The sequence below is a fragment of the Ambystoma mexicanum genome, chromosome 12 (assembly GCF_040938575.1).
Source record: "Ambystoma mexicanum isolate Mex_15411 chromosome 12, UKY_AmexF1_1, whole genome shotgun sequence".
NCBI classification, from domain to species: Eukaryota; Metazoa; Chordata; class Amphibia; order Caudata; family Ambystomatidae; genus Ambystoma; species Ambystoma mexicanum.
This window is the reverse complement of record NC_090936.1, coordinates 527,647,043-527,672,519: the sequence shown is the minus strand read 5'-3', so window position 1 is coordinate 527,672,519 and position 25,477 is coordinate 527,647,043. Positions and strand designations below refer to the sequence as shown.

Below are 25,477 nucleotides of genomic sequence, written 5' to 3'. Positions count from 1 at the left end.
ATCCGGATCTCCGGAGTGTCTTCCTTCCTAAGCTGTGGCAATCAGTTTTGACAAAAGACTATCCGATTCTGTGACTCCTCAACTCATGAACACTCGTTTTCATGGAGCACTGCTCTCTGCTCAAATCAGCCTACCATGCAGCTATGTTAAACCCCTCACCTGCTCCCTTTCAGGCAAATGTAAAACAAGCACCGTTCTCGACACGCTAATAACTGCCTAAAATAATTTAGAAATGTAGTGGATTGATCGCTACTTGTCATACATGTTGATGCTTTCATGTTTTATGTTCTAGGAGAAAATGGAGAAGCTGTACCTAACGCTGCTCTTACTGGCTGAAGGAGGTTTGTCTTGTTTATTCATGTATTTTTATCTGCAACTTTTTGCGCAAATATTTCATCAAGTTGATGTCTTAAGAGACTGTAGGCAATAGCACACACCTCTGCAAATATGTATGACATGGATTTATTTTATGTTTATGTTTATGTTTATTTAGTTTATATAGCGCTTTAATCCAAATTGTTAGACTAACAGTAAAAATCGTAAGCTAGCCGACTTATGTGGTCTTTATCTGGTAGATAAAATAATAGATACGCCATTTAGAGAGGGGAGTCGGGGGGGAGTGAGGTAGAGAAATTAAAGAGACAAAGGAGCACTAGGCATATACAGCCTGAAGATAAATATGGGCACTTGAATAGAGCGGAAGAGCCGTTCAGGGTAACAGTTGAGTTGAGAATGGTGGATCAAGATGAGAGGGCGGGAGGGGCAGAGTGAGCAGAAGGTGCATGATTGAAGAAGCTGAGCTGAAGTTGTGGGGAACATGAACAGGTGGTCAAATATGTTAGTATGAGAGGGATCGTCCACTGAACCACTGTTATATTGTGCAAAAGTGCAAGGAGAATTCCTGAGGCTGGCGGCTTCCTCTTTGCGTCGTGAATAAGATTTGTACCCAGAAAGGGATGGTAATTGTTGGAATTAGGAGATCGGAAAGGTGATGTAAGTCATTGGATTTTAGACCACATCATGCCTGTTCTTACCTTTCAGTGCTGCTTACCACATCAAGAAGTGCTAGTGGCACCCATTTAATTCAAGCGGACACTCCCAAGTTTCCTTTCAGCAGAGAGAGGCAGTGATTTGCGATAAAAAACCTAAGAGCTCAGTATTAGATTAAAGAGCTAGAGTAGGAGCAGGAACATGGCAAGAGAACACATGAGCTATTTTGGAGAAGTCTGGGAAGAGAACTGCATGACCTGTAGTGGAAGTAGAGTCCAGGAGGCTTGAAGATAGGTCCATGAGGCTGTGCCACACTGGAGCCTGGGAACTGGAGGAGAGAACCAGAATACTGTGCTGAGTAGCTAATAGAACTGGAGCTGCTGGTAAGGAGTGACAGTTGGGTGGCCAAATAGAGTAAAAGTGACCTGCAAGAAAGTTGAACCCAAAAGGGTGAAGAGGGCAAAAGGGAGAGAGGATAAGAACCTGCTAAAATACCTTCCCAACGGGGTAAGCCTGGAGAAGTGGCAGAGCTCTCAAGATGGGTAAAGATAGTGACCAAAGGTGCGAAGAAGATGAAAGAGAGAAGTATCTAGGAAGTGGAGACAGTGACCTCTAAAGTGTTGAAGGAAAGGAGGAACAATCTGGAGAGTACAGAAGGTTATGCCCAAGTGAGAGATAGTTATGCCAAAGGGGGTAAAGGAGGTGAAAGCATGACAGATCTGAAGAAAGACAATAGCCATGCTAAAAGGGGCGAAGAAGAAAGAGAAGGTCAAGACTCAGAATTTGTGACAGATTCAGCACACAAAGGCATAGAAGGTGATCAAGAGAGTACAAGAGGTGGAGGATGAATACATCGATGCGAGATGGCTAGAAAATAAGCAATATTGGAAAGGAGAGAACAGCAGTTCCTGGGAATTCTCATCACAAAAAGAGGCAGGTTGTACAATGGAATAAGAGCAAGTGAAGCTGAAGAGTCTAGTAGAGGAATAGGGAAGCAGGACCATCAAGATTTGGAATAGACTACCCTAACTGGAATAGGGACTATGATCCTAGGAGGAGTAGGTGACCCACCCCTTAACCTACTGAGCTTCTTCACCTACCTCCTGGACTTTGGGAAGGACCACACTTGCCACCCAGAATCCTACTTCCCCCGTTACGAGAGAGTGGAGGCATGCCAGGGGCGAATGCCTTTAAGTCCACACCAAGGGAATTACTGTTGAGACTCACCCAGAGCAGCCCAGCAAGGACAAGGGTTAATGGAGAAGTAGAAAGAAAGGGGGGCATAGATGTGACATCAGTGATTACCTCAGCACTCAAGGAACCCTGCAGAAGGCAAATCACAGATACTGGAAAAATGACAGACTGTTTTTTAATGACATAGTTGTTTCTTTTTGCGCCATTTAGCTTCTGTATTAAGAACAACACTCCAATATATTGTTTTGGTTAGGTGAGTAAATTTTTTAGCAAAACGAAAAGGTGATGGCTGGAAGGGCGAAACATGTTTGGGGATGCTTGTGGTCTCGTGCAGAAGGGATGTGGCCTAGCAGTTCGGGCTGGACTGCCCCTTTTGGGGTGGGGCCAAGCCTGATTTGCATATGGTCTTTCCCTTCTGTAATGGCTTGGCAGGCGAAGAACGGTGGTCTGGAGGGTTGCCCAGAGCATTGCCAGTGGTTAAGATTAATTCTAAACCTTCCAGCCATCACCTCTTTGTTTTTGCTATGTCACCCCGAGTGGGACGGGTATGCCCAGACGTGGGTCCCGTGCCTGCTGGGCCTAGAGACCCAAGCTACTCCTCACTGATGAGCCCCAACAAGGGTGAAACATGTTTGGGGATGCTTGTGGTCTCGTGCAGAAGGGATGTGGCCTAGCAGTTCGGGCTGGACTGCCCCTTTTGGGGTGGGGCCAAGCCTGATTTGCATATGGTCTTTCCCTTCTGTAATGGCTTGGCAGGCGAAGAACGGTGGTCTGGAGGGTTGCCCAGAGCATTGCCAGTGGTTAAGATTAATTCTAAACCTTCCAGCCATCACCTCTTTGTTTTTGCTATGTCACCCCGAGTGGGACGGGTATGCCCAGACGTGGGTCCCGTGCCTGCTGGGCCTAGAGACCCAAGCTACTCCTCACTGATGAGCCCCTACAAGGGCGAAACATGTTTGGGGATGCTTGTGGTCTCGTGCAGAAGGGATGTGGCCTAGCAGTTCGGGCTGGACTGCCCCTTTTGGGGTGGGGCCAAGCCTGATTTGCATATGGTCTTTCCCTTCTGTAATGGCTTGGCAGGCGAAGAACGGTGGTCTGGAGGGTTGCCCAGAGCATTGCCAGTGGTTAAGATTAATTCTAAACCTTCCAGCCATCACCTCTTTGTTTTTGCTATGTCACCCCGAGTGGGACGGGTATGCCCAGACGTGGGTCCCGTGCCTGCTGGGCCTAGAGACCCAAGCTACTCCTCACTGATGAGCCCCAACAAGGGCGAAACATGTTTGGGGATGCTTGTGGTCTCGTGCAGAAGGGATGTGGCCTAGCAGTTCGGGCTGGACTGCCCCTTTTGGGGTGGGGCCAAGCCTGATTTGCATATGGTCTTTCCCTTCTGTAATGGCTTGGCAGGCGAAGAACGGTGGTCTGGAGGGTTGCCCAGAGCATTGCCAGTGGTTAAGATTAATTCTAAACCTTCCAGCCATCACCTCTTTGTTTTTGCTATGTCACCCCGAGTGGGACGGGTATGCCCAGACGTGGGTCCCGTGCCTGCTGGGCCTAGAGACCCAAGCTACTCCTCACTGATGAGCCCCAACAAGGGCGAAACATGTTTGGGGATGCTTGTGGTCTCGTGCAGAAGGGATGTGGCCTAGCAGTTCGGGCTGGACTGCCCCTTTTGGGGTGGGACCAAGCCTGATTTGCATATGGTCTTTCCCTTCTGTAATGGCTTGGCAGGCGAAGAACGGTGGTCTGGAGGGTTGCCCAGAGCATTGCCAGTGGTTAAGATTAATTCTAAACCTTCCAGCCATCACCTCTTTGTTTTTGCTATGTCACCCCGAGTGGGACGGGTATGCCCAGACGTGGGTCCCGTGCCTGCTGGGCCTAGAGACCCAAGCTACTCCTCACTGATGAGCCCCAACAAGGGCGAAACATGTTTGGGGATGCTTGTGGTCTCGTGCAGAAGGGATGTGGCCTAGCAGTTCGGGCTGGACTGCCCCTTTTGGGGTGGGGCCAAGCCTGATTTGCATATGGTCTTTCCCTTCTGTAATGGCTTGGCAGGCGAAGAACGGTGGTCTGGAGGGTTGCCCAGAGCATTGCCAGTGGTTAAGATTAATTCTAAACCTTCCAGCCATCACCTCTTTGTTTTTGCTATGTCACCCCGAGTGGGACGGGTATGCCCAGACATGGGTCCCGTGCCTGCTGGGCCTAGAGACCCAAGCTACTCCTCACTGATGAGCCCCAACAAGGGCGAAACATGTTTGGGGATGCTTGTGGTCTCGTGCAGAAGGGATGTGGCCTAGCAGTTCGGGCTGGACTGCCCCTTTTGGGGTGGGGCCAAGCCTGATTTGCATATGGTCTTTCCCTTCTGTAATGGCTTGGCAGGCGAAGAACGGTGGTCTGGAGGGTTGCCCAGAGCATTGCCAGTGGTTAAGATTAATTCTAAACCTTCCAGCCATCACCTCTTTGTTTTTGCTATGTCACCCCGAGTGGGACGGGTATGCCCAGACGTGGGTCCCGTGCCTGCTGGGCCTAGAGACCCAAGCTACTCCTCACTGATGAGCCCCAACAAGGGCGAAACATGTTTGGGGATGCTTGTGGTCTCGTGCAGAAGGGATGTGGCCTAGCAGTTCGGGCTGGACTGCCCCTTTTGGGGTGGGGCCAAGCCTGATTTGCATATGGTCTTTCCCTTCTGTAATGGCTTGGCAGGCGAAGAACGGTGGTCTGGAGGGTTGCCCAGAGCATTGCCAGTGGTTAAGATTAATTCTAAACCTTCCAGCCATCACCTCTTTGTTTTTGCTGAGTACATTTTTTAATACATTAAGTAGGTCATGAGAGATCTCCCAATCACCCCAGACATCTTGCTAGCAACATTGCAAACACAATACCTTGTTGAGAATTTTCATCAAAATGAATTTCAAATGTTATGTCATCAGTGATGTCATCAACGACATCTGTGATGTCACCTTTGATGCCTTAGGCGTTAGTCTTAGCAGTGCACGGTGGTGGTGCAAGTTATGGTTGCTTAGCTTATAATAACTGGTGAATTTCAAAGGTTTTTCAGTTTTACTTGTAATCATAACATCCCTTTAACAACGTTGTTTAACTGAATTTCATAGGTTTTTATTAGTGCAACTTAACCAAAATATTCCTTTAACAAAGTTTTTTCACTGAATTTCATAGGTTTTTACCAGAGCCCCTTAATTTGCTACAATTGCCTTTTACCTATTGTTAATGATTACGCCTAAAAAATCACACTCATCTACAGTGTAGCTACCCCAGAATCTGCGGACAGTGTGATTGTCTGCAGACATCAGGAAGCATCCACAAAACCCAGAAGCACAGGGGACAATAGAAAATATTGTACCCTTCAACCAACAAAAACATATACATGAAACAACATTACTTATATTTACTACACCCAAATATACCTTTTTGTACAATTCATCATTTCAAAATGTAAACATTATTTTTTCATTTAGAACACAATATAATGGAATGCACCAAGCACAAACCATATCTGTACACCTCATATGTTCACTTCACTACAGCTTTTCATACAGATACACCAGGAGCTCATTACAAAACAACTTCTTACCAAACAGTAAGTACGCTGTGTTTATTTCTCTAATATTACCATTCATTATATAAACATTTCTTATAAGCAAATATTACTATTTTTTATTTTAACAGAAATGGCAAACACACTTGAATGGTTTGAAGAAAACTTTCAAAAAGAAGAAATGAATGATGATGACATCTCTAATGGTAAACCATACATCTTTCTATATAAACGAATACTGTAATTTATGCAGAGCTCATTGAAATAATGTCTTCTTTTCTTATAGAACATAGTTCACATGAAAAAAGAGCACCCCAATTTAATTTTGGAGAATCCCAAGAATCACAAAGACAACCCCTATCCCAACTACACATGAAGAAATCACGAGCTTGTCTTCAAAATTGGATGAATTTAGTAATGACTTTAAGGAACTTTTAAAATATGTTAAAAATCATGTTATTAGAAATTTTGATTATCACTGTCCTTTTTGTACCTGCCCACTTTCCCTCAGCAATCCCCCCATCAAATTCCCAAAATATAAATGAAAGACCCTTTGATGAAACGTATCTGCCCTCCTCCCCTGATGATCATTGCATAGAAATTACAAATTCTCCCACTTATGTTTCCCATTCCGATAACCCATCCCTTTCATAAATACATTTATTTTCTATACTATAAATAGCTTGTATATTATTCTGTCATATTTATTTTATTTAAAACCCCAATTTATAGTCCACGGATTATAAGGGTGTTTGGGGTGTCCATTTATGAAATAGGATCTTCGCAGACATTGCGCTGTTTCCAGACACATACAGTCTGACATGATACACTTTTAGACAGCATGGCCATTTGCGGACATCCATGCACATGCTCCCAGTGTCCCCTGCTCGATGGTGTCCACAGAAAAACCCATTAGTGTAGCGGACGCTCCCCAGACGTGATCATTTGACTGCACCCATGTAGCAAGATGGCCTGTCTGCGGATGTTGTTTGTGACCGTGGACAGTTTAAAACCACATTTTCGCCCAATCTAGGATGTTTCAAGTTGAACGCTAACGCTTGCAGAGCTCCTAGACCCATACTTATTGATTTTATTTATTTACTTTGGCATTTATAGCAGTGCAGCAAACCCACAGGCATCAGGGCGGTAGTTAGATACTTTCTTAAATAGTACAAGATGGCATATGTAGAGCATAATCTGGCAAAGCCACACCTTGTGGTGTGGGGGGGGCGGGGTCTACATCAAGTAAACAGGTAGATGAGAGTCAAGAAAGAAGTAGATGGGCAAACTGGCACAGCACACCTCATGGTGCAGGGGGCTACATCAGGAAAACAGATACAAGAGGGAAATGACAATTGCAGTGTATCCAGGTAAGTTAAATGTGAAACACAGCACAGGGCTGCTAAATGTCAATCCAGTGGTTATAGGTAACATTAAGGTAACGTCAGTCTGGCAAAGACATGCCTCGTGGTGCGGGGGGTTGTATCAGGAATACGTATACAAGAAGGAAGTTTCAATCTGGTGGGGACAGGTAGTATCAAGATCAGATGGTGTGTGCAAATCTGGAAGAACCTTGCCTCCTGGTGTGAAGGGCTACTTCAGGTATGCATGATAGAGCTATAGTAGAAGGCGGTACCTTGCTTAGTTCTGAATATGACATGAGCGCATGCAGTATTAATAACAGACAGAAGTAAGGGAACATTAGGTGCTAATTACAAAGATTGACATAGGTGCAAGGGCAGTGTGAGACTGGTGAGACAGATGATATGCATGTATATCTGTCCGTGGATGCCAGGGTACTACAAGGGCTGGGATCTGGGTTAAGTGGTGGTCAGGGTGGTAGGAAGGAGCATAGGGAGGGCCAGAAGAAGAATCATCAGGTGCGAGGAGGGCGCCACTGCACCTCTTACCTGGCATTGGAGCATAGGTAGCTGGAATGCTGGGTAACATCAGTAATTGTACGCGGGAAGAACATGGAGTTACCAGAGCGGCATTACATTCAGCAATCATGGCAAGACAGGAAAAGACAGGGGTAAATGGCCTTGTAGCCGGCCCTTCGGGCTGGGCCGGTTTCACCCTCCGGCTTGATCGGGCCGCTCCTTTGGTGCATCCATCACCAATCAGGATTCAGATTAGGAGCAGGCCCTTCAGGGTACTGAAGGTGCCTGTACTCAGCGTCACGCTCCACGGCGGCCATCTTCAAGGGGCTTATGATGCTGAACGGCTCTGCTGGTTGCAAGGGGGCACTTGCTGGGGCATTGATGGTGCTAGTTCCAGCAGTGATTGCCGAGTGATGAGACCACCACCACTAAGTTGATATGTCAACTTTTTACAACTTTCCAAAGACTATTTTCAACTAGTTAGTTCACGGACAGTCGGGTGGCCCGTGAGCGGTTCCTCTGAAGGGCCCCACCCATTACTTTTAGTCATTCTCAATCTGGCAGGCCAGGAGAGAGCATCTTTTCATAGCTACTTGCTGCAGGAGGCCTAGAATGGCATCTGAAATGGCCATCCCTTCTCCCCAGCCACCACCACTACCACAACAACCACCTGGAGGACCTGGTCATGGGAACAGGCACAGAGCTGCAGAAGAGGTTGAATAGGAAAAGCAAGATGAGGTAGAGGCAGTGCCTACCTCCAGCACCCAGAGTGAGTCATGGGTGTGGTAGTTTTTCACCACTGTTGGGGGTGTACCACAGGCTCAGGCAGACAAGGTGACATGCACTGAGTCCCTCAGTCATGGAACACCTGGCCTGTACTCCTATGGGACCACCTCCATGTACCGCCACATCAGATCCAGCCAACAGGGTGGTTTAAGAAAGCCGGTTCCTTTCTCAGGGAGAAGCAGGTTGACAACCTCTACCCCATCTTTCGCGACCACTCCTGCAACCACACAGGCTACTATGGTGGGGCAGAGGATCCCATCAGACAACTTGCAGGCCATACAGGATGCTCTTTACTTGTACATTCTGAGGGTCACAGTACTCTGCTTTCTTCTTGTTTCAGCGCATTTTGGATATTCAATTGAAAAATCTGATTACTGACATCAGTCAAATGCACTCCATTTCCTCGAAAAATACAATATCAAACTTGATATTTTCATTACGAAAAGATGTAATTCCAAAATCCTGCAAAGAACGCACATACAGCTTGTTTACATTGCACCTTGCTTTCTCGATTTTTGGACAAAATAAATTAGAATGCATCCACATTTGTATTTGAGTCAACTTAGAAAAATCTATCTTGGAATGTGGGAACAGTTCCATTAACTTTGCAAATGCTTCCTTCATGGCAAACTGTAAAGAAATTCCTGTGACATAGCCCAAATAGTTGCCTCCACAGTGACCGACAATAATGTCCAGATGCTTGAAAGTAACCATATTCCCACAAAACATGAGCAAATCTGCCCACTCCATTCCTCAAACTCCATACCATGAAACTTCAAATTCTTCAAATCCAAGATTCTCAGACAATCCACACTGTTCAGAATACAACTTTAACCAATGGACCCAAGAATCGCCCATGATCCAGACACTCTGCTTCCTCAAAGCCATAGCTATAGCCATCTTCACTGTTGTGCATTTAAAATGTAATGTTTCTTTTTAGGATCATTTTGATGAAAGTAAAACAATGCATATGTGCATTTATAGCAGCACTGTGTGTAACTTTTTTCTAAAAGAAAGAAAGAGCAGATGGAAAAGATTTGTAGAAAATCTTTAAGTAGCACTTGGCGTGTTGAAGTTTAATATGTTGGCATTACAGGCGTACTTGCTAACATGACCCGTTCCAATCTGTAGGTGCTTGTCCGGTCTTACTTTTCTCTATGAATTCTGGGACTTGTAGTCCACGCTTTATAATGGGAAAAGTGGAACTACAAGTCCCAGAATGCAAAGAAAAAAAAACAAGACTTGATAAGCACCTACAGATTGGAATGGATCATGTTGGCAAGTATGCATGTACTGCCAACATATTAAACTTCCACACACCAAGTGTAACTTGAAAACTAAAACTTGTACCTGTAAAAATTATAAACCTCTGCTCCTGTATGTAAGTTGTGAAGCTGCTTCTGGTAAAACGTTCTTAATTAAAATAAACAGCAAATTTCTACAAGACTTAACAAACAACAACCTTTCTTCTTTTGTAACATCCTCCATAGGTGTAGCTGCCTACAACTGTTTGCAGTGCGTATAAAGTCATACTGCTCTTCCCAGTTGAACATCAAAACAAATTAGAATACCACAAATGATCAGCAAGAGCTGCTGCTGAAGTACGCAGAATTCTGAAACAAATAAAAGTGCAAAGCAAAAACAAAGAGGTGGTGGCTGGAAGGTTTAGACTGAATCTTAACCACTGGCATTGCTCGGGGCAACCCTCCAGACCATCGTTCTTCGCCTGCCAAGCCATTACAGAAGGGGAAAGACCATATGCAAATCAGGCTTGGCCCCACCCCAAAAAGGGCAGTCCAGCCCGAACTGCTAGGTCACATCCCTTCTGCACGAGACCACAAGCATCCCCTTCTGTAATGGCTTGGCAGGCTGAAAAACGATGGTCTGGAGGGTTGCCCAGAGCTTTGCCCGTGGTTATGATTATTTCAAAACCTTCCAGCCATCATACTTCTGTTTTGACAAATAAAAGTGCTCCTGATAGATGAAGTAAGCATGGTTTCCAAGCATGTTGGCTTTAATTCATCTCAGAAAGCAAAAAGCCCTAAAAACTGACTACTAAGAACTGTTTGGAGGAAAACACATTATAGACCCCCCACCATTAACACCAATAGCAGGTCAACCTATTTTCAAAATATTAGGACACAAACAATGCTGTAACACACTCAGCAGCATTGAAAATGTAAATCATTGGCAACATTTTCCCTACAGAAAACTAACTAAAAACATGTGTCAGTCTACAGATCCCACCTATGCAAACATTTAAAAAAGCACAGCTCTGCTTACTAAAGATGCAAAATCCATCTTATAAATACTAGACTAATCCATGAGCTATATGGGCCAAACACATCTGCACCCTGTGTAATGGCACAATTAACTTAACACAATATAAAACGCATGTCCTTAATGCCAACCCTGGCAAGCTGTAGTCAATTCAACAATGCAATGGTGAAAAAAGAAATGCAACCCATGCTGCATATCAGCTCCACAGACAAACTAGACATGCACAGCATGACACTTCCTTTATGTCAACAAGCAACAGCACAACTAAATAGCTTAGAAAAACGTATCTCCAAAATGGCTGGATCAGAACAATTATTAACTCTGTGTCTGAACTGCATAGTATTTCTAAAATGTAACCTTGACATAGAACACGTTTTAGTCAAAGCAGCAATTGGTACAGTTGTTGGCTTCCAAACATATCCACATGATAACAACATTCAGTTTGTCAACATCCACTTTGACAAACTTGCAGAAGTTAAAATAATTTGCTGCACAATAGCACATTTTCTTCTTTTCAAAGACATGTACATACGCAGAGAATAATTCTCTATATCTCTTGCATATGCTGTCACTATTCACAAATCGCGAACTCTAACCCTAGATCACACATTGATTGACAATAGCAGCAAAGTCTTTAAAGAAGGTATGAATTACGTAGCATTTTCGCCCCTGCTTGCACTCAATGGTCTATTCCCAGTTAACTTTGATGCAAACAAAGTCATTGTTGACATTCCTTGCATCCTAGAATACAACAGGCTATGTGCAGTGTACACACCATCTAGATATGTACCCTGTACCTCAAAAAAGGAAATCTTTTAAAAGAAAACTAATACAAACATACCTTGTAACAGGTTTCCCAACAATGCCACTAAAGAAACAAAGAACTGCTGCTCCATCAAATAATACAACTACAAAACTGTCTAGTCCAAAAACAACTCCACATCCATCAAAAGACAAAGGGACAAATGTCTCTTCTCAAAAAACAACTGTAGGCCCATCAAAGTATACAGAGGCACAACTCTTTGGTCCATTTAAATTTAGCAACACTACTGGAGTAAACTGCTATGCAAATGTAGCAGACAATCTTCTCTTCCAATTGCCACCAATTGTTCACAACCTTTAGTTCAACGGCTCAATTGGGTTTGCAAATGCTCCTCCTTCGTCATAATGCCAGAAATAATCCTGCCAGTACCTACAATGTCTCAGGTATAAGGCAAGAATTGAACTACTGTACAGGAATGTTAAAATTCACCACAAACACACAGGAAGATCCACAAGAATTCCTAATGTACTTACTACAAGTACTAGAAACCAAAAGCATCCCCAAAAATGAGATCTTCCAGATTTCATAAACGTGGAAACATACATGCACTCTCTGCAACCATGTTTCACAAGTGCACATCCCTAATGAATGATTTTTGTATGTATCCATACCAAATTCTGAATCCATTCCATTTCACCAGCTTCTGCAGAATGCAAATCATAGCATATTATGCCATTTTTGTAATTCGTTCCAGCATACAAATAAACTCAAATGGCCAATATGTGATATTAATGCTTCTAAGGTACAATGCAGATGGTATCAAAAACAACTGTAACTTTACTAGATTCACACATGGCCATGTATCTCTTGCAGGAAAGCTTCACAACAGTGGACATAATCTATCACACTGGGCCACAACTACTTCAGGCCACTATACTGGATATGCCAAAAAAATAAGTGGTTGGTTTGAATGTAACAACACTTCTGTTACTCCAAAACGTGGGTTATCAGCAAATCTAACACATTCCTACTTAATATTCCTTCAACCCAAATGTACTCACTAAAGTATAACACAATAAACAGAATACACCAACGGGTATCTAACTACATCCATACTACTAATATAGTACTTTTAAAACCCAATACCATTAGAATATGCCAACATGTATCCAACTACTTCAAAAATACCCTCCATTGCAATTCACTTCAAATATGCCATCACAGTTCTTATTACTGTAATACGTCTTGAAAAATCCAATATAATTACAATACACCAATGTTACCACCAAATCTAAGAAATGCCTACTTAATATTCCTTCACCCCAAATTTACTCACTTAAGTATAATACAATAAACAGATAGAATACGCCAACTGTTATCTAACTGCATCAAAAATACTACAATAGTACTTTTAAAATCGAAGACAGTTAAAATATGCTAACAGGCATCTAGCTAAATTACAAACACCCTTTTTTGTAATACACTTCAAATATGCCATCATAGTTGGTCTTACTGTAAAATCTCTTGTAAAGTCCAATATAGTTAGAACATGACAACAGGTATCTAACTACTTTAAACATTCCCTTAATTACAACACACTTCAAACAAATATATTATCGCACTTACACTCACATAATTACAGTAGGTTTTATTTTAATCCACTATGGATTTTTTCCCATATGAGGGTCACAAAGGAAATCTAAATGAAAAAATTGTATGCAATTAAAAGTTTTAAACTATCTTGCTTAACAAATTATACAGCTTTTTTCACAGAAAAAGAACCAGAGATTCCAGCTTTGTTACAGTATTCAACTAAGTAACCATACAAAGTATTATCCACAAAGAAGCAAATACATATTCCATAAGCCCTATCCTAAATTGTACTACAATCACAAATGCCATATACACTTCAATGATGTCAATCCACCGTATTACAAATACTGTAAACTTTCCTTACAGTACCTATTATGTATTTATTTATTTATTTACATTTGAATAGCGCACTTGCAGCCCGGGGGGTATAATTACTATACATATATTACTATAGTGTGTGCCGCCAGTGGCCAGAACCACAAGAATATAATTAAACCATATAACTAGCACATACAATACCCCTTCAAATAACAAGACTCACCCAGAACCCCCTGTAATCCAAAGGATGTCCGCGCACAGCAAAATTGACCACAGGCTCGGCAGCACCTGCACACCATTTTTTCACCTATAAAAAGAGCTCAATGTCAACTTCATTCCACTCCCCCACCCTGTCCAGGCCCTCGTTAGGCCACCAAATAACACATTTATTTTCCAGACTTTTTTGTAACTGCACTATCCACGGTCAACGGCAGACTCTGCGACACCTGCAAACCTTTTTTTCACCTATAAATTCAGTGAATTTCATAGGTTTGTATGGGTAAACAAGGTTTCATGATGTTACATCACTGTATATAAGCGATTCATATTTCCTCTTTTGACATATATGAAAGAACTATAAACCACCTCAACCATGACCCCCACCCACACCAAGCGACCTACCACTGCACATACCCTGCATCCTAGTTCAGTGTCCACTATAAACTCATAATGCGACCAATGGCCAGTGCTGAAGACTTGCAGCCATGGCCATTCTCCACAATCCTGGGGGCATGGATTTGGCAAAGGCATATGCCCCAATAAGCAAATCATAATAGACATGTTTCCTTGCCAAAGGGCCAGGCCCACTGCCCAGGCACCAAAGTTATATCTATTTTATGTACTTCAATTTTGACATTTTAGAAAAAGTAAAATACAGGACAGATGTGCAAAATCATGCTTTCAGGTCCTTGCTGCTGCTCCTCATGCAAGTTGTATGCAATCCTTTCCATCACTTCAAGCTCTAGCCACCAGCAAAATGTGTTTTCCCATTCAAAACTACGGCTTCGGCCATGCTGCATACCCCAATAAGCAAATCAGAGTACACATTTCTCCTTTCTGCGGGCCAGGAACATTGCCCAGACACCAACGTTATATCACTAGTTTTTGTACTTACATTTTGACACTTAGGAAAAAATAAAACAGGGGACAGATTCACAAAAGCATGCATTCGGGTCCTTGCTGATTCTCCTTACGCACGTTTGTTGTAATCCTGTGCAGCACTTTAGGCTGTAGCCACGAGCAGACATTTTTTTCCCATTCAAATTAGGGCCATCCTGCATGCCCCAATCGGCAAATTATAGTACATATTTGTCCTTGCTCAGGGCCAGGCATGCTGCCCAGGCACCAAAGTTACATACATGTTGACACTTTGGAAAAAATAAAACACTGGGCATATTTGCAAAACCATGCTTTCAGGTCCTTGCTGATGCCCCTTGCTCAAGTTTGCTGCATTCTTGTCCAGCACTTCGGGCTATAGCCACCAGCAGAATTTTTTCCCCATTCAAACCTCTCCCAATTTTGAAAAACTTTACTACATAGACGTCCCTGGTGGCCGTGACCACTTCAACCTGATTGCCGGTCCCTCATGGTCATGGCCATTGGCCATATTGTACAGGTGTTGCCCTGACATTATGCCATGACCCGGACTATCTGTCCACTGCCCATGGCCACAGGCTATACCTCCTGTCACCAAAGGTATAGCACTATTATTTGTACCTACCTTATGACACTTTAAAAAAAGAAACGGACACATTTGCAAAACCATGCTTTCAGGTCTTTTCCAATGCTCCTTGCACCAATTTGCTGAAAATTCATCCATGTTTTATTTTTTGCAAAGTGACAAAATGTACATGCAAATAATAGTCATAAAACATAGCCCCTACTTGACAAAATCCATTCAGACTTTGCACAAAGATTCAAAGTTGGGTCTATAATCTCTTTGCAACCGTTTTTGCAGATTTGTCGAATGGCACCGAAGCTATTAGCCATCTAAAAATATTGAGACCCCCCCTTTAATTGTGCCCCTCTTATCAAAATGCCACCAAACTTTGCAAAAACATTCAAAGTTTCAGTCAAAACATTTTTTGCAAATTTGCACGCAGATACGTCAAACGGCACCAAATTTATAAGCAGTTCAAACATTTTTGGACCCCCCTCTAATTTTGCTCCTTCTAGAAGAAACACTCTCCAAGCTTCGCAGAACCATTCGGGCTGGGTCTAAAATTGTATTTCAAGATTTCATGCAGTTTCATTGAGTGGTGCTAAAATTATAAGACATCCCAAAACTGCTTTTCACAGACATTATAATGCAGAAATATGCATGGATGTCCTCAAACTTTTGTAAAGTTCGCAAACATCCCAGCACTCCCTCTGAACATCTGAGATGTTTGTGGACTTTTCGGCGACAAAAAAACACCTGTTTTTTGTCTTTTGATGGCCATGTACCACCCCATCCTCATCACCCCTCACCTCGCCAGAGATTGTTCAATTAGTTTGACAAGTGTAATGTTGTGTTTTTATAGGTTTTTAATGCAATGTTTGCAGACTACAGGCGCAGTTCGCGAAATCACCATGGCATCCATTTCATGTTTTGAATTGACCAATCAGTGGGTCTGTATGATGTCCACGAAAATCATGTGGCTCTCTGATTAGTCCAGATGCATCCGTGGACACCGAATCAGGGAGTGAGTCCGCGGACCAGACGCAGATATTGCTAATTTATTTTGACCTACTTTTTGGCCATTTTAAAAATATCTACTGGACGGATTTACAACACATTTGCAAAAGCATGCTTTCGGGACCAGCCCATCGCTCCTCACGCAAGTTTGCTGCAAATCTATCCATCGTTTGGGTCTGCAGGTGTGAGCACATTTTCTTTTTCCATTATATATTTTTTCAAGGAAAAATCTTTAGTTGAAGTGCAGTTAAGGTGAGTAAACTTAACACAACAACACCCTTGAAATTCAGCTCATTGGGAAACTCAGGACTGGCTTAAATCCATATGTTCCCATTGCAAATCCCAAGAGCACATGTTCGGCTGTGTCAACTGGCCATGACTAAATGCCGTGGCTAGTGTGCCCAAAAGAAAACTATTGGTACAACATGTAAAATGGCCAGGGCCAAAGGCCATGTCTAGTGAGACCTCAAACTATGCAACATGTTCGGCTGTGGCCACTGGCAATGGCTAGTGGGCCCAAAAGAAATCTATTGGTGCAACATGTACAGTGGCCACAGCTGAACATGTGCTCTTGGGACTGAAGATTTAAAAAACTTTGAAATTCAATGTAACTGCTAAAATTGAGCACTTTCAAGCAACTGCACTTTAACTATGCGGCCCCTGTTTTCCAGTGTATACCCACAATGATGACATCATTGGCGACATCACTAATTAATTCACACATGGCATCACTGATGTCATCACTGGTGGTGTTACCAATGACATAGAAGACATCACTGATGAGATCGTAATTACATCATATATGACATTATTGATCATATAAGTTAGAATATCTTTGTTCACCTCTTGTGATACATATTTTATTTTATTACTTTACAATAATAACATAACATTTAACAACAGGCTGATGCAGAAGTATAATTTGATCAACACATATTGGGAGCGCCCCTTTTTGCAGCGGTTGCTGGGGTAAAATAACAAAAGACACATATAAATCCACCATTTAGATTATTGATTCCAAGCAATAAGTAAAACATTTCAACCTGTGCAGTATCAGTAAAATCCCGCTGGGTAGAGTTCCCAGGTGACACTGAACACAATATAGAAAGCTAAATTATAAGTATCAGATGGCAGACAACAATGGAAGTTATATTGAATCACTATGGTTTAATTTTTATCAATTGTATGTCAAGGAACAAATCAATAAAGTATACAATTGAGCAACAAGGTTTGTGTGACAGAACCAATAAATGTGCAGTGGGGGAACAAAAGACCCAACAGGGGGGTGATGGTGTTTGAGCTAAAAATTCAAACAGATCAGCACCGATTTCTGTTGTTTCCAATATCATGAGTGAAAATAAGAAAATGTGTTTGAAAAAAATACAGTAGAAGGATCAAAAGGTAAAGATTTAGGATGGGGTGAAAGACATATGCAATTGTTTTTTGGATTATGTCATCAAAACCACTCCTAATGTTCAAACCAAATTGCCTATCATTTGGTTTGTTGTACAGTTTACAGCATGTATTTAATACATTGCTTACTGTTGATAACATACAGAATGTGTTTAATACATTACTTGCACGATAGCTTAATTTCCTGACAGAAGTTCTAATTGGTACATAATGTATGAAACTAATTTGGCTATATGTCTGCTTTCAACTGAATTGTAGAATGCTAAAGTTATTTCTGCTTGTGGGTCTGCCTACGTGTGTGAAGTTTCACAAATGTATAGAACAACATGGCTTGTACATCAAGGATCCCTCATCTGTACACGTTTTGGCGGTCGACGGACAATTGTTGAAAACGTCTTCCTCAGGGCACGATAAAGACCCTAGAGGGACATAGACATGTGCATCAGTGTCACTTAAGAAAATACCCTTCTAATTAATCTCAGCCCATTGTTCAACACCCTGGGGCCACTTACCCTGTATTGGCAAGAGACGTGGTTGTTCCATAAATCACAACCCATACAAGGGCATGCATCATGTCTGAAGAGTTGGTCCTGCACTACTTTGACATATGTAGTTGAAGTACCTAGTTTTAAAAAAAACATACCATTGGCGTGGCTCGGAATAACAAAAGTATGAATGCCTAATTGGTCTGGTGCCACAAGCAACCCCTACCTTGTTGTCCTCATAGCCGTTTGTGACTTGTACTGCAAGTTGTCAGGATCTGGGAAAGAGGAAACATGAATAATTGTCAGACTGGGCTCTAGGTCAAGTGAAAGGTATGAAATGCATCATTATTGATCATATAAGTCACAATAGCTCTGTTCATCTCTTTTGATACATATTTTATTTTATTACACTTAGTAATAATACTAACATACCATTTAACAACATGCTGATGCAGAAATATCAAATTATTACACTGGGTCATTCATTTATAGTACTTATCAGCGTATAAATAAAACAAATATGTAACGTTACAAATGGTTTGAATCCCGGGCATTAGTAAGCAATTAGAATACTGCATTGCAGGGAACATACTTGATTAAGGAACATCTATTTCAGGTATTTCAAACAAAATATAATAATGATATGTAGTAGTAAAACAAAATAAGAATAGATAGAAGTAGAAACCGGTTTAATAGTAAGTGTTATGAAAACAGTAAATGTACACATTTCAATTTACAATTGTCCTTACTGTATTAACATTACATGAACACATTATTTTCTAAATGACAAGTTGTATTAAAAAAATAATCAAATAAAATATAAAGCGTGTTCCTGGGTGCATTGTAATAGTATGGAATCTAAAAATGTAAAGTTTGGGTAATATACAAAAACAAATCAGTTTTTGTATACTATATAATGATATGTAAGAAAACAGAGTTGTCACATTTTAAAATGTAATTAATGAAACCATGAATATCATTAAGGTCATCAGTGATGTCATCAGTTATGCCATCAGAGAAGTCATCAATTATGTGATGTGTGATGTAATTAGTGGCCATGGCTTCTAAATACACCTATTGGTGCAATATGTACAGTGGTCAAGGCTAAATTTCAAAGGCCATAGCTAGTGGGCCCCAAAGACACCTATTGATGCAGTATGTACAGTGGCCAAGGCAGAGGGCAAAGGCCATGGCTAGTGGGACCCAAATAAAACTATTGTTATAACATGTACAGTGGCGAAGGATGACAGCCGTGGCCACTGGTCACAGCCAAAGTCTGTATCTAGTGGGCCCAAACAAAACTATTTGTGCAACATGGATAGTGGCCAAGGCAGAAGGCTGTGGCCACTGATCATGGCCGAAGGCCATGGCTAGTGGGCCCCAAAGAATGCTGTTGGTTCAACATGGACAGGGGCCAAGGCTGAAGGCTGTGGCCATTGGCCATAGTCAAATGCCATGGCTAGTGGTCCCCAAAGAAACTTCTTGATGCAACATTTACAGTGGCCAAGGATGAAGGCCATGGCCACTGGCCATGGCTGAAGGACATGTCTAGTGAACCCCAAATAAACCTATTGGTGCAATATGTACAGTGGCCAGAGCTGAAGGCCATGGCTAGTGGGCCCCAAAGAAACCTATTGGTGCAACATGTGCAGTGGCTACGGCCGAAGTCCAGGGCCACTGCTCATGGCGGAAGGCCATGGGTAGTGGGCCCCAAAGAAATCTATGGGTGCAACATGTAAAGTGGTCACTGCCATAGACTGTGCCCACTTGTCATGATGTAAGGCCATGGCTAGTGGGTCCTAAAGAAACCTTTTGGTGCAACATGTACAATGACCAAGGCCGAGGCTATGGCTATTTGGCCCCAAAGAAACCTATTGGTTCAACATGTACAGTGGCCACTGACCATGGCTAGTGGTCCCCAAAGAAACTATAATATAACAAAACCCTTGAAATTCTGTCAAAAAAACTTTAGTTAAGAGAGAGTTAATGTGATCAGATTTAGTCTGAAAAATACATAGCAACAACACATTTGAAATTCACTGAAAACACATTGCAACAAACCTTTCGAATTCAGTGAATACATCTTAGTTAAAGAGACGTTAAGATGAACATTTTATGGAACAAAACCCTTGAAAATCACCAGACAATTCAGGCAAAGCCACTTTAACTACTCGCCCTCTGTTACACAGCGTATGACCACAATGATGACATCAGGGATTACATCACTGGTGGCATCACTAAGTACATCATACATGATAACACTGATTACATCACTGACGACATCAGACATAAAATCACTCATATATGTTGAAATATATTTGGGGCACTCTCTTTGTACATATGTTATTTCAGTATACATAACAGTAAGAACATGACATGAAAAATAAACTGGTACACATGTATGATATGAGGACTAGTGAAACATTCATTTGTAGTGTTAATTAAAGGATGACATTTAAAATATAAATATGTAATATTTTAGAAATATCCTTAATTTCATTTGTTAGCAAGCAATTAAAATAGTCCATTCCGTAGAATGTACCTGATTGTGGCATTGCCCTCTGCACAGCCCTGGCTTCCCAATTCACCTCTAAAACCTAGGACATCCTATCCATCTGTTCATCCTCTCCTACTCCTCCCTCTATTCTCTCCTCTATCTCCGGCCCCCCTGTGGCCACCTCTCCTCCCTCTTTCTCTTCCTTTCCTCTATTCTCCCCTGACAAGGTTTGTAGACCAATCCAATCTATGAAAGTCTTGTCAAAACAGGTTCTTCCTTGTTCTTCCAAATCCATCAAGGACCACATTGACACCCTCACTCCTGCCCCGGCTGACTTCTGCAACCACTCCTTCACCACTGGAGCCTTCCCTTCCCCTTGAAGCACTCTCTTGTGCACCCTATTCTAAAGAAACCCTCAGCCAACTCCTCCTGCCCAGACAACTATAGTCCAATCTCCATCAATCCTTTCCTGGGCAAACTCCCGGAAAAGCTGGCCATCGCCCGGCTTAATCTTCACACTGAATCTGCTGGTTGTCTCCATGACCATCAGTCTGGCTTCAGAGCAGCCAGAAGCATGGAAACTGCTCTCCTGAACATCCATGAAGAACTGCTCTCTAACCTTGATTCTAATCTCCCCTCTGTACTCATTTTACCCGATCTCTCTTCTGCCTTTGACATGGTCATCCATGCCATCCTATTCAATCGTCTCCGTGATAGCCGGGGTATCACCGATCAGGCCCTGGCCTCGCTGACTGTTAGACAGAATCACCTGAAGTACCCTTTGGGAACACTACAGGCAATTAGGACTACAGTGTAAGCACAATTTCACCTTTGGTACAAGCCTGTACTACACAGTAAAGTGGTAGCGATGGCTGAGCAGCCAGACTTATCTCAAGAGTTTAAGTGAGCGGTAGAACAAGTTACACAAAGGACCAATAATACAGCGATTCAAATAGACACCTACTCAAGGTTTCTTGGTAAAATAATATACATTTATTTACACATTTAGTTAGAAAATATTTCACTAGCACAAGCAGCTCAATATCACACACTAATAAACCACAAAAATCCAACCGGCAAGTAAATGAACAAGTTTAGCTCCAAAATGAAGTGGGAGCAAATTGGCACTTCAAATACATATAAAAGGGTGGAAAAGGCAAAGTTATGATAATAGACAGCCCAAATACATTCATAGGCAGGGCAAAGGGTTTCAGTTACATACAACCAGCAATTCTTCTCAACAGACCTGGGCCAAAGTCAATGGTTCAGAGTCTTTTTTGTAGGATTGCAAAGTTCTGGTGTATAACAGTTAAGTCTTTGCCACAGATTTTTAAAGGATTTGGCTAGGTGAAAAGTTTGACGAATGTTTAGGGAAGGACTAACCTTCAAAGTTGAGGAAAGCTTCACGCACTTTCTCGATGGGCCGAAAATATTTCCAGACCGCGTTTGCACAGTACCTTTTTTAACGAAAAAAGCTGTAGCAGAGACAGTCGTTCCTGGCAGGTCCAAGCAGGTCTCGCAGTTCCTGAGCTCCAGTCATGGGACAAGAAGGAGAATGTCGGGAGGTTCCTGCACTGCCCAGGGATGAGGCCAAAGCTGTAGCAAGATGTCGCTTTAAGGTGTGAGTGCCTTAAAGACCACAAACTGGTTTCCTTCCCAACGGCTATCCGGTTTTCAAGCAGCACTCTGCTGAAAATTCAACCAGTCAGGGACGGTGTCCAGGTGGCTTACGAGTTGGTTGTTCCCACCAAATTCAAGGGAAGAAGGTAACCTTGAAGGGCTTCTCTGTCGATTGGAGTTTAAGGCAATTTGGACCTGCAGCAGGTCTTCACCGGTCGTCCAGGAGTAGCAGCAGTCCTCTTCCTTCAGCTCGTCTTCGGTTCTTTTGTTCCAGTGGTGACTCTGCTTTACAAGTCCCAGAGACCTGCTTTTAAACAGTTTTCCCCATTCATTCAGCCTGGCTGTCACTCCCCCAGCAGGGTGGCCGTCCTTGCCAGACAGTCAACCAGTCAATCACACCAGAGTGCATTCAGGTCTCCTAGAAGACTAAGAACAGGGAGTTTGGGGCACCTCCCTCACATCCTGTCCACCCCAGACACTCTGGCACCAGAGGAGGGCTTCAGCACAGAAGCCTGCCAAAGGACACGAATAAAGAAACCAAACCTGGTTTGGCGCACAGAGTTAAACACAAGAAGGACTTTTCCTAAAAGAAATGGCGAAAAAAAGTTGACCTGAGTCTGTTTTTACAGATAGGTCTGGGGGGCCATATTGAAAAACATGGCTGCCCTTGATTTTGAGCTACCATTGGTAGCAGTCACGAAAAATCACAGTAGTTGATCTAAACCACTGCCACAAGCCATTTAAGAGGAAAAGCTAACATTTTACTGTTACATGAGTATTTTGACTCAGGGGAAGCTAAGCAGCCCCTCCAGCACTCTATTGGAAGATAGTGTGTGCTGGGTCAGTAAATTTAAAAAGACTAGTAAAGCCAATTTAACTTTACATGCTCTGGGAGACGATAGTCATTCCCAGAGAAGGTATTTAAACCTTGGGGAATCTGAAAGACACCCCTGTGCCACTGCACTGAAGGTGCTGTGTGACACACAGATAAAGATGATGCCTCTGGAGTTGCTTTAAAACTCCATAACCAAAGAACACAAAAGTAAAACACACACTCTACATGGAAGAGTGGAGAACAAAAAACGGCTCACACTCTTCCCAGGTAAACAATTAAATCCCAGAAATCCAGCAAAGTTGCTGGGTGTCTCAAAAGGTAAGTGAAATTAGTACAATCTTGAGAATTCTCCCTAACACTGACCTCCTTCCTCTCTAATCGACCCTCCCAGGTCCAACCTGGGTCCTTCCTTTCCTCTATCTCATGCTCTACTTGTGGTGTTCCCCACAGGTCTAACCTCTCTCCTGGCTCTTCACCCAATACCTGGCACTTGACACCCATGGCATTGCCACTCTCTGCTCCAACTTCCAGTGCTATGTGGATGGCTCGTTTTCAGGCTCCCCTCTGCCACCTCTTCTCATTTCTGACTGGCTGTCTGCTATCCAGGAGTGGTGTGCAGCCAACGATTTCTGCCTTAATGCCAGTAAAAGAGATTATCCTCATCCGCACACCTGCACCCTAATTTCCTGTCACTCGCTGGCCGGCCTACCTTGGCCTTCTTCCAGCTCCCACCTGTGAGTCTAAGAACCCATAGGTCATCTTTGACGCCACACTCTCCTTTTCTCCTCATATTTCTGATGTCTCCAAGAAGTCAAACTTCCAACTGCACCTCCTCAGAGGTATTCGTCCTTTCCTCTCCTTCCCCCAGAAACTCAATGTCTCTAGAACTCTGGTTCTCTCTAGACCGGACTACTGCACCAGCCTCTTTCTAAATCTGCCTTGTTCTACTATTCGCCCTCTCTAGCTCATCAAGAACAGGACTTTAAGACTTGTCCTTGGCCTCAAGCCCAGGGATTGTATCTGTCCAGCACTGAAATCTCTGCATTGGCTCCCAGTGGCTGCAAGGATTAAGTTCAAGACCCTCTGCATTGTCCACAAGGCCTTCTGTGGCCTGGGTCCTGAAAACTTCCAACTCTCTCTTCTGATACTGCACTGGTCACCTGGCTACCCTCTGAATTCGTGCCCAAATCCTTACCGCCTAGTTGCACACCCGCACTGCCACCCGGCAACCCTTGCACTTGAGTCTGTATCTGAAACCCTACAGTCACCCTACCTGTACTTTTGGACACCTGCTGTCTGCACTTACCCTGGCACCTGCCACCTTCTGGCTGCACTTCTTGTTATTCTTTTGATCCCATGTACAGCACTGCCACCTCCCCTTTGGCCTGGCACTTTACCCCTCCCCCTCCCCTGCACTTGCACGATCTCAATGTCACTTGGCCTAGTAACATTGTTGTTTCTGTCCTCTTTCTGTTCCCCCTTCCTTGCCTCGTCGTGCCTTGAAACACGTGTGTATAGGCACGTTACAAATGCCATATCATATCATATATCGTATCATATGTGTAAGATAATATAATACGCATATACAGTAGTAAAGAAAATGACAATAGGAATAAATAGAAATAGAAACATTGTGAATCCAGATGTTAGGAACATTTCTAAATGAACAGATTTACATTTTCTATTAGCAATAGCACATGCACCTATTGTTTTCTAAATGAGAAGTGTTAAACAAATACATGTAACAAAGGTACATGCACTTATCTATTGTGATATATAATTTAAGAAGCTAAGCATGGTATTGGAAAAAATATATGAATACCACATAATTAAATATAGACAAAAATATTAAAGCTTAGAAATTGAAGATTTACTTTTAGTTATCTAATTGGATTTATATTACTTCCAGTTATTTCTTTTCTAAATTAATTATGACTTTTTATTCCACCCTAAAAGATGGCATGCCACAAGAAATGAACCTTTCCATACTGTACTCATTTTTGTATGTACTTCAACTTGTGGACCATAAACTAAATATGAAGAAATTACAGCAGAATAAAATGTACTTTGAACATATGTATATGTGTTTTATGTAAAAGGAAATAGTACTAAATTTTGAAAATGTAATCAGTGCTTTTATCAGTCAAGTAATTTATGATGCTATGTCTGATGTCATCAGTGATGCCATCCGTTATGTTGTATATGATGTAATTAGTGATGTCACAAGTGATGCCATCACTGATGTAATCTCTGAAGTCATCATTGTGGTCATACTCTGCACAACAAGGGGCAAGTAGGCAAGGTGCCTTTGCGGGTTAGGACGAAATTACCTAAGTAGAAAAGTCCTACCACCAAAAGTCTGACCCCCATTTATTCGCATATGTATATATGGGGGGGAGTAAAGTTAATAAAAATGTATAGTTGTAAGGAGGGGAGGCTTTGGGGGGGTCTCCCTCCATATATATATATATGCGAAAAAAATGAAGAAAGCAAAAAAAACAAAAATAAAAAACAGACTTTTGGTGGTCGGGCTTTTCAACTCAGTAATTTCACGCAGATCCGCCTTTGCCAGAATTGTCTTTTGAATTTCAAG

At 42.5% G+C, this 25,477-nt stretch overlaps 1 protein-coding gene across 2 annotated transcripts in view; it reads left to right on the top strand.

Moving 5' to 3' along the window:
* Positions 1-287: 287 nt before the first annotated feature.
* Positions 288-25,477, top strand: part of LOC138512987 (lectin-like) — an 82,444-nt gene continuing 57,254 nt past the window's right edge. Inside the window, exon 1 of one of the 2 annotated variants that reach the window (XM_069627704.1) lies at positions 288-341. Coding sequence is in view for 1 of the 2 variants with exons in the window: in XM_069627703.1 (XP_069483804.1) it covers positions 299-341 (43 nt within the window). In the remaining variant the exon portion in view is untranslated. The remainder of the gene's footprint in view (positions 342-25,477) is intronic. The other variant, XM_069627703.1, reaches the window with a different exon arrangement.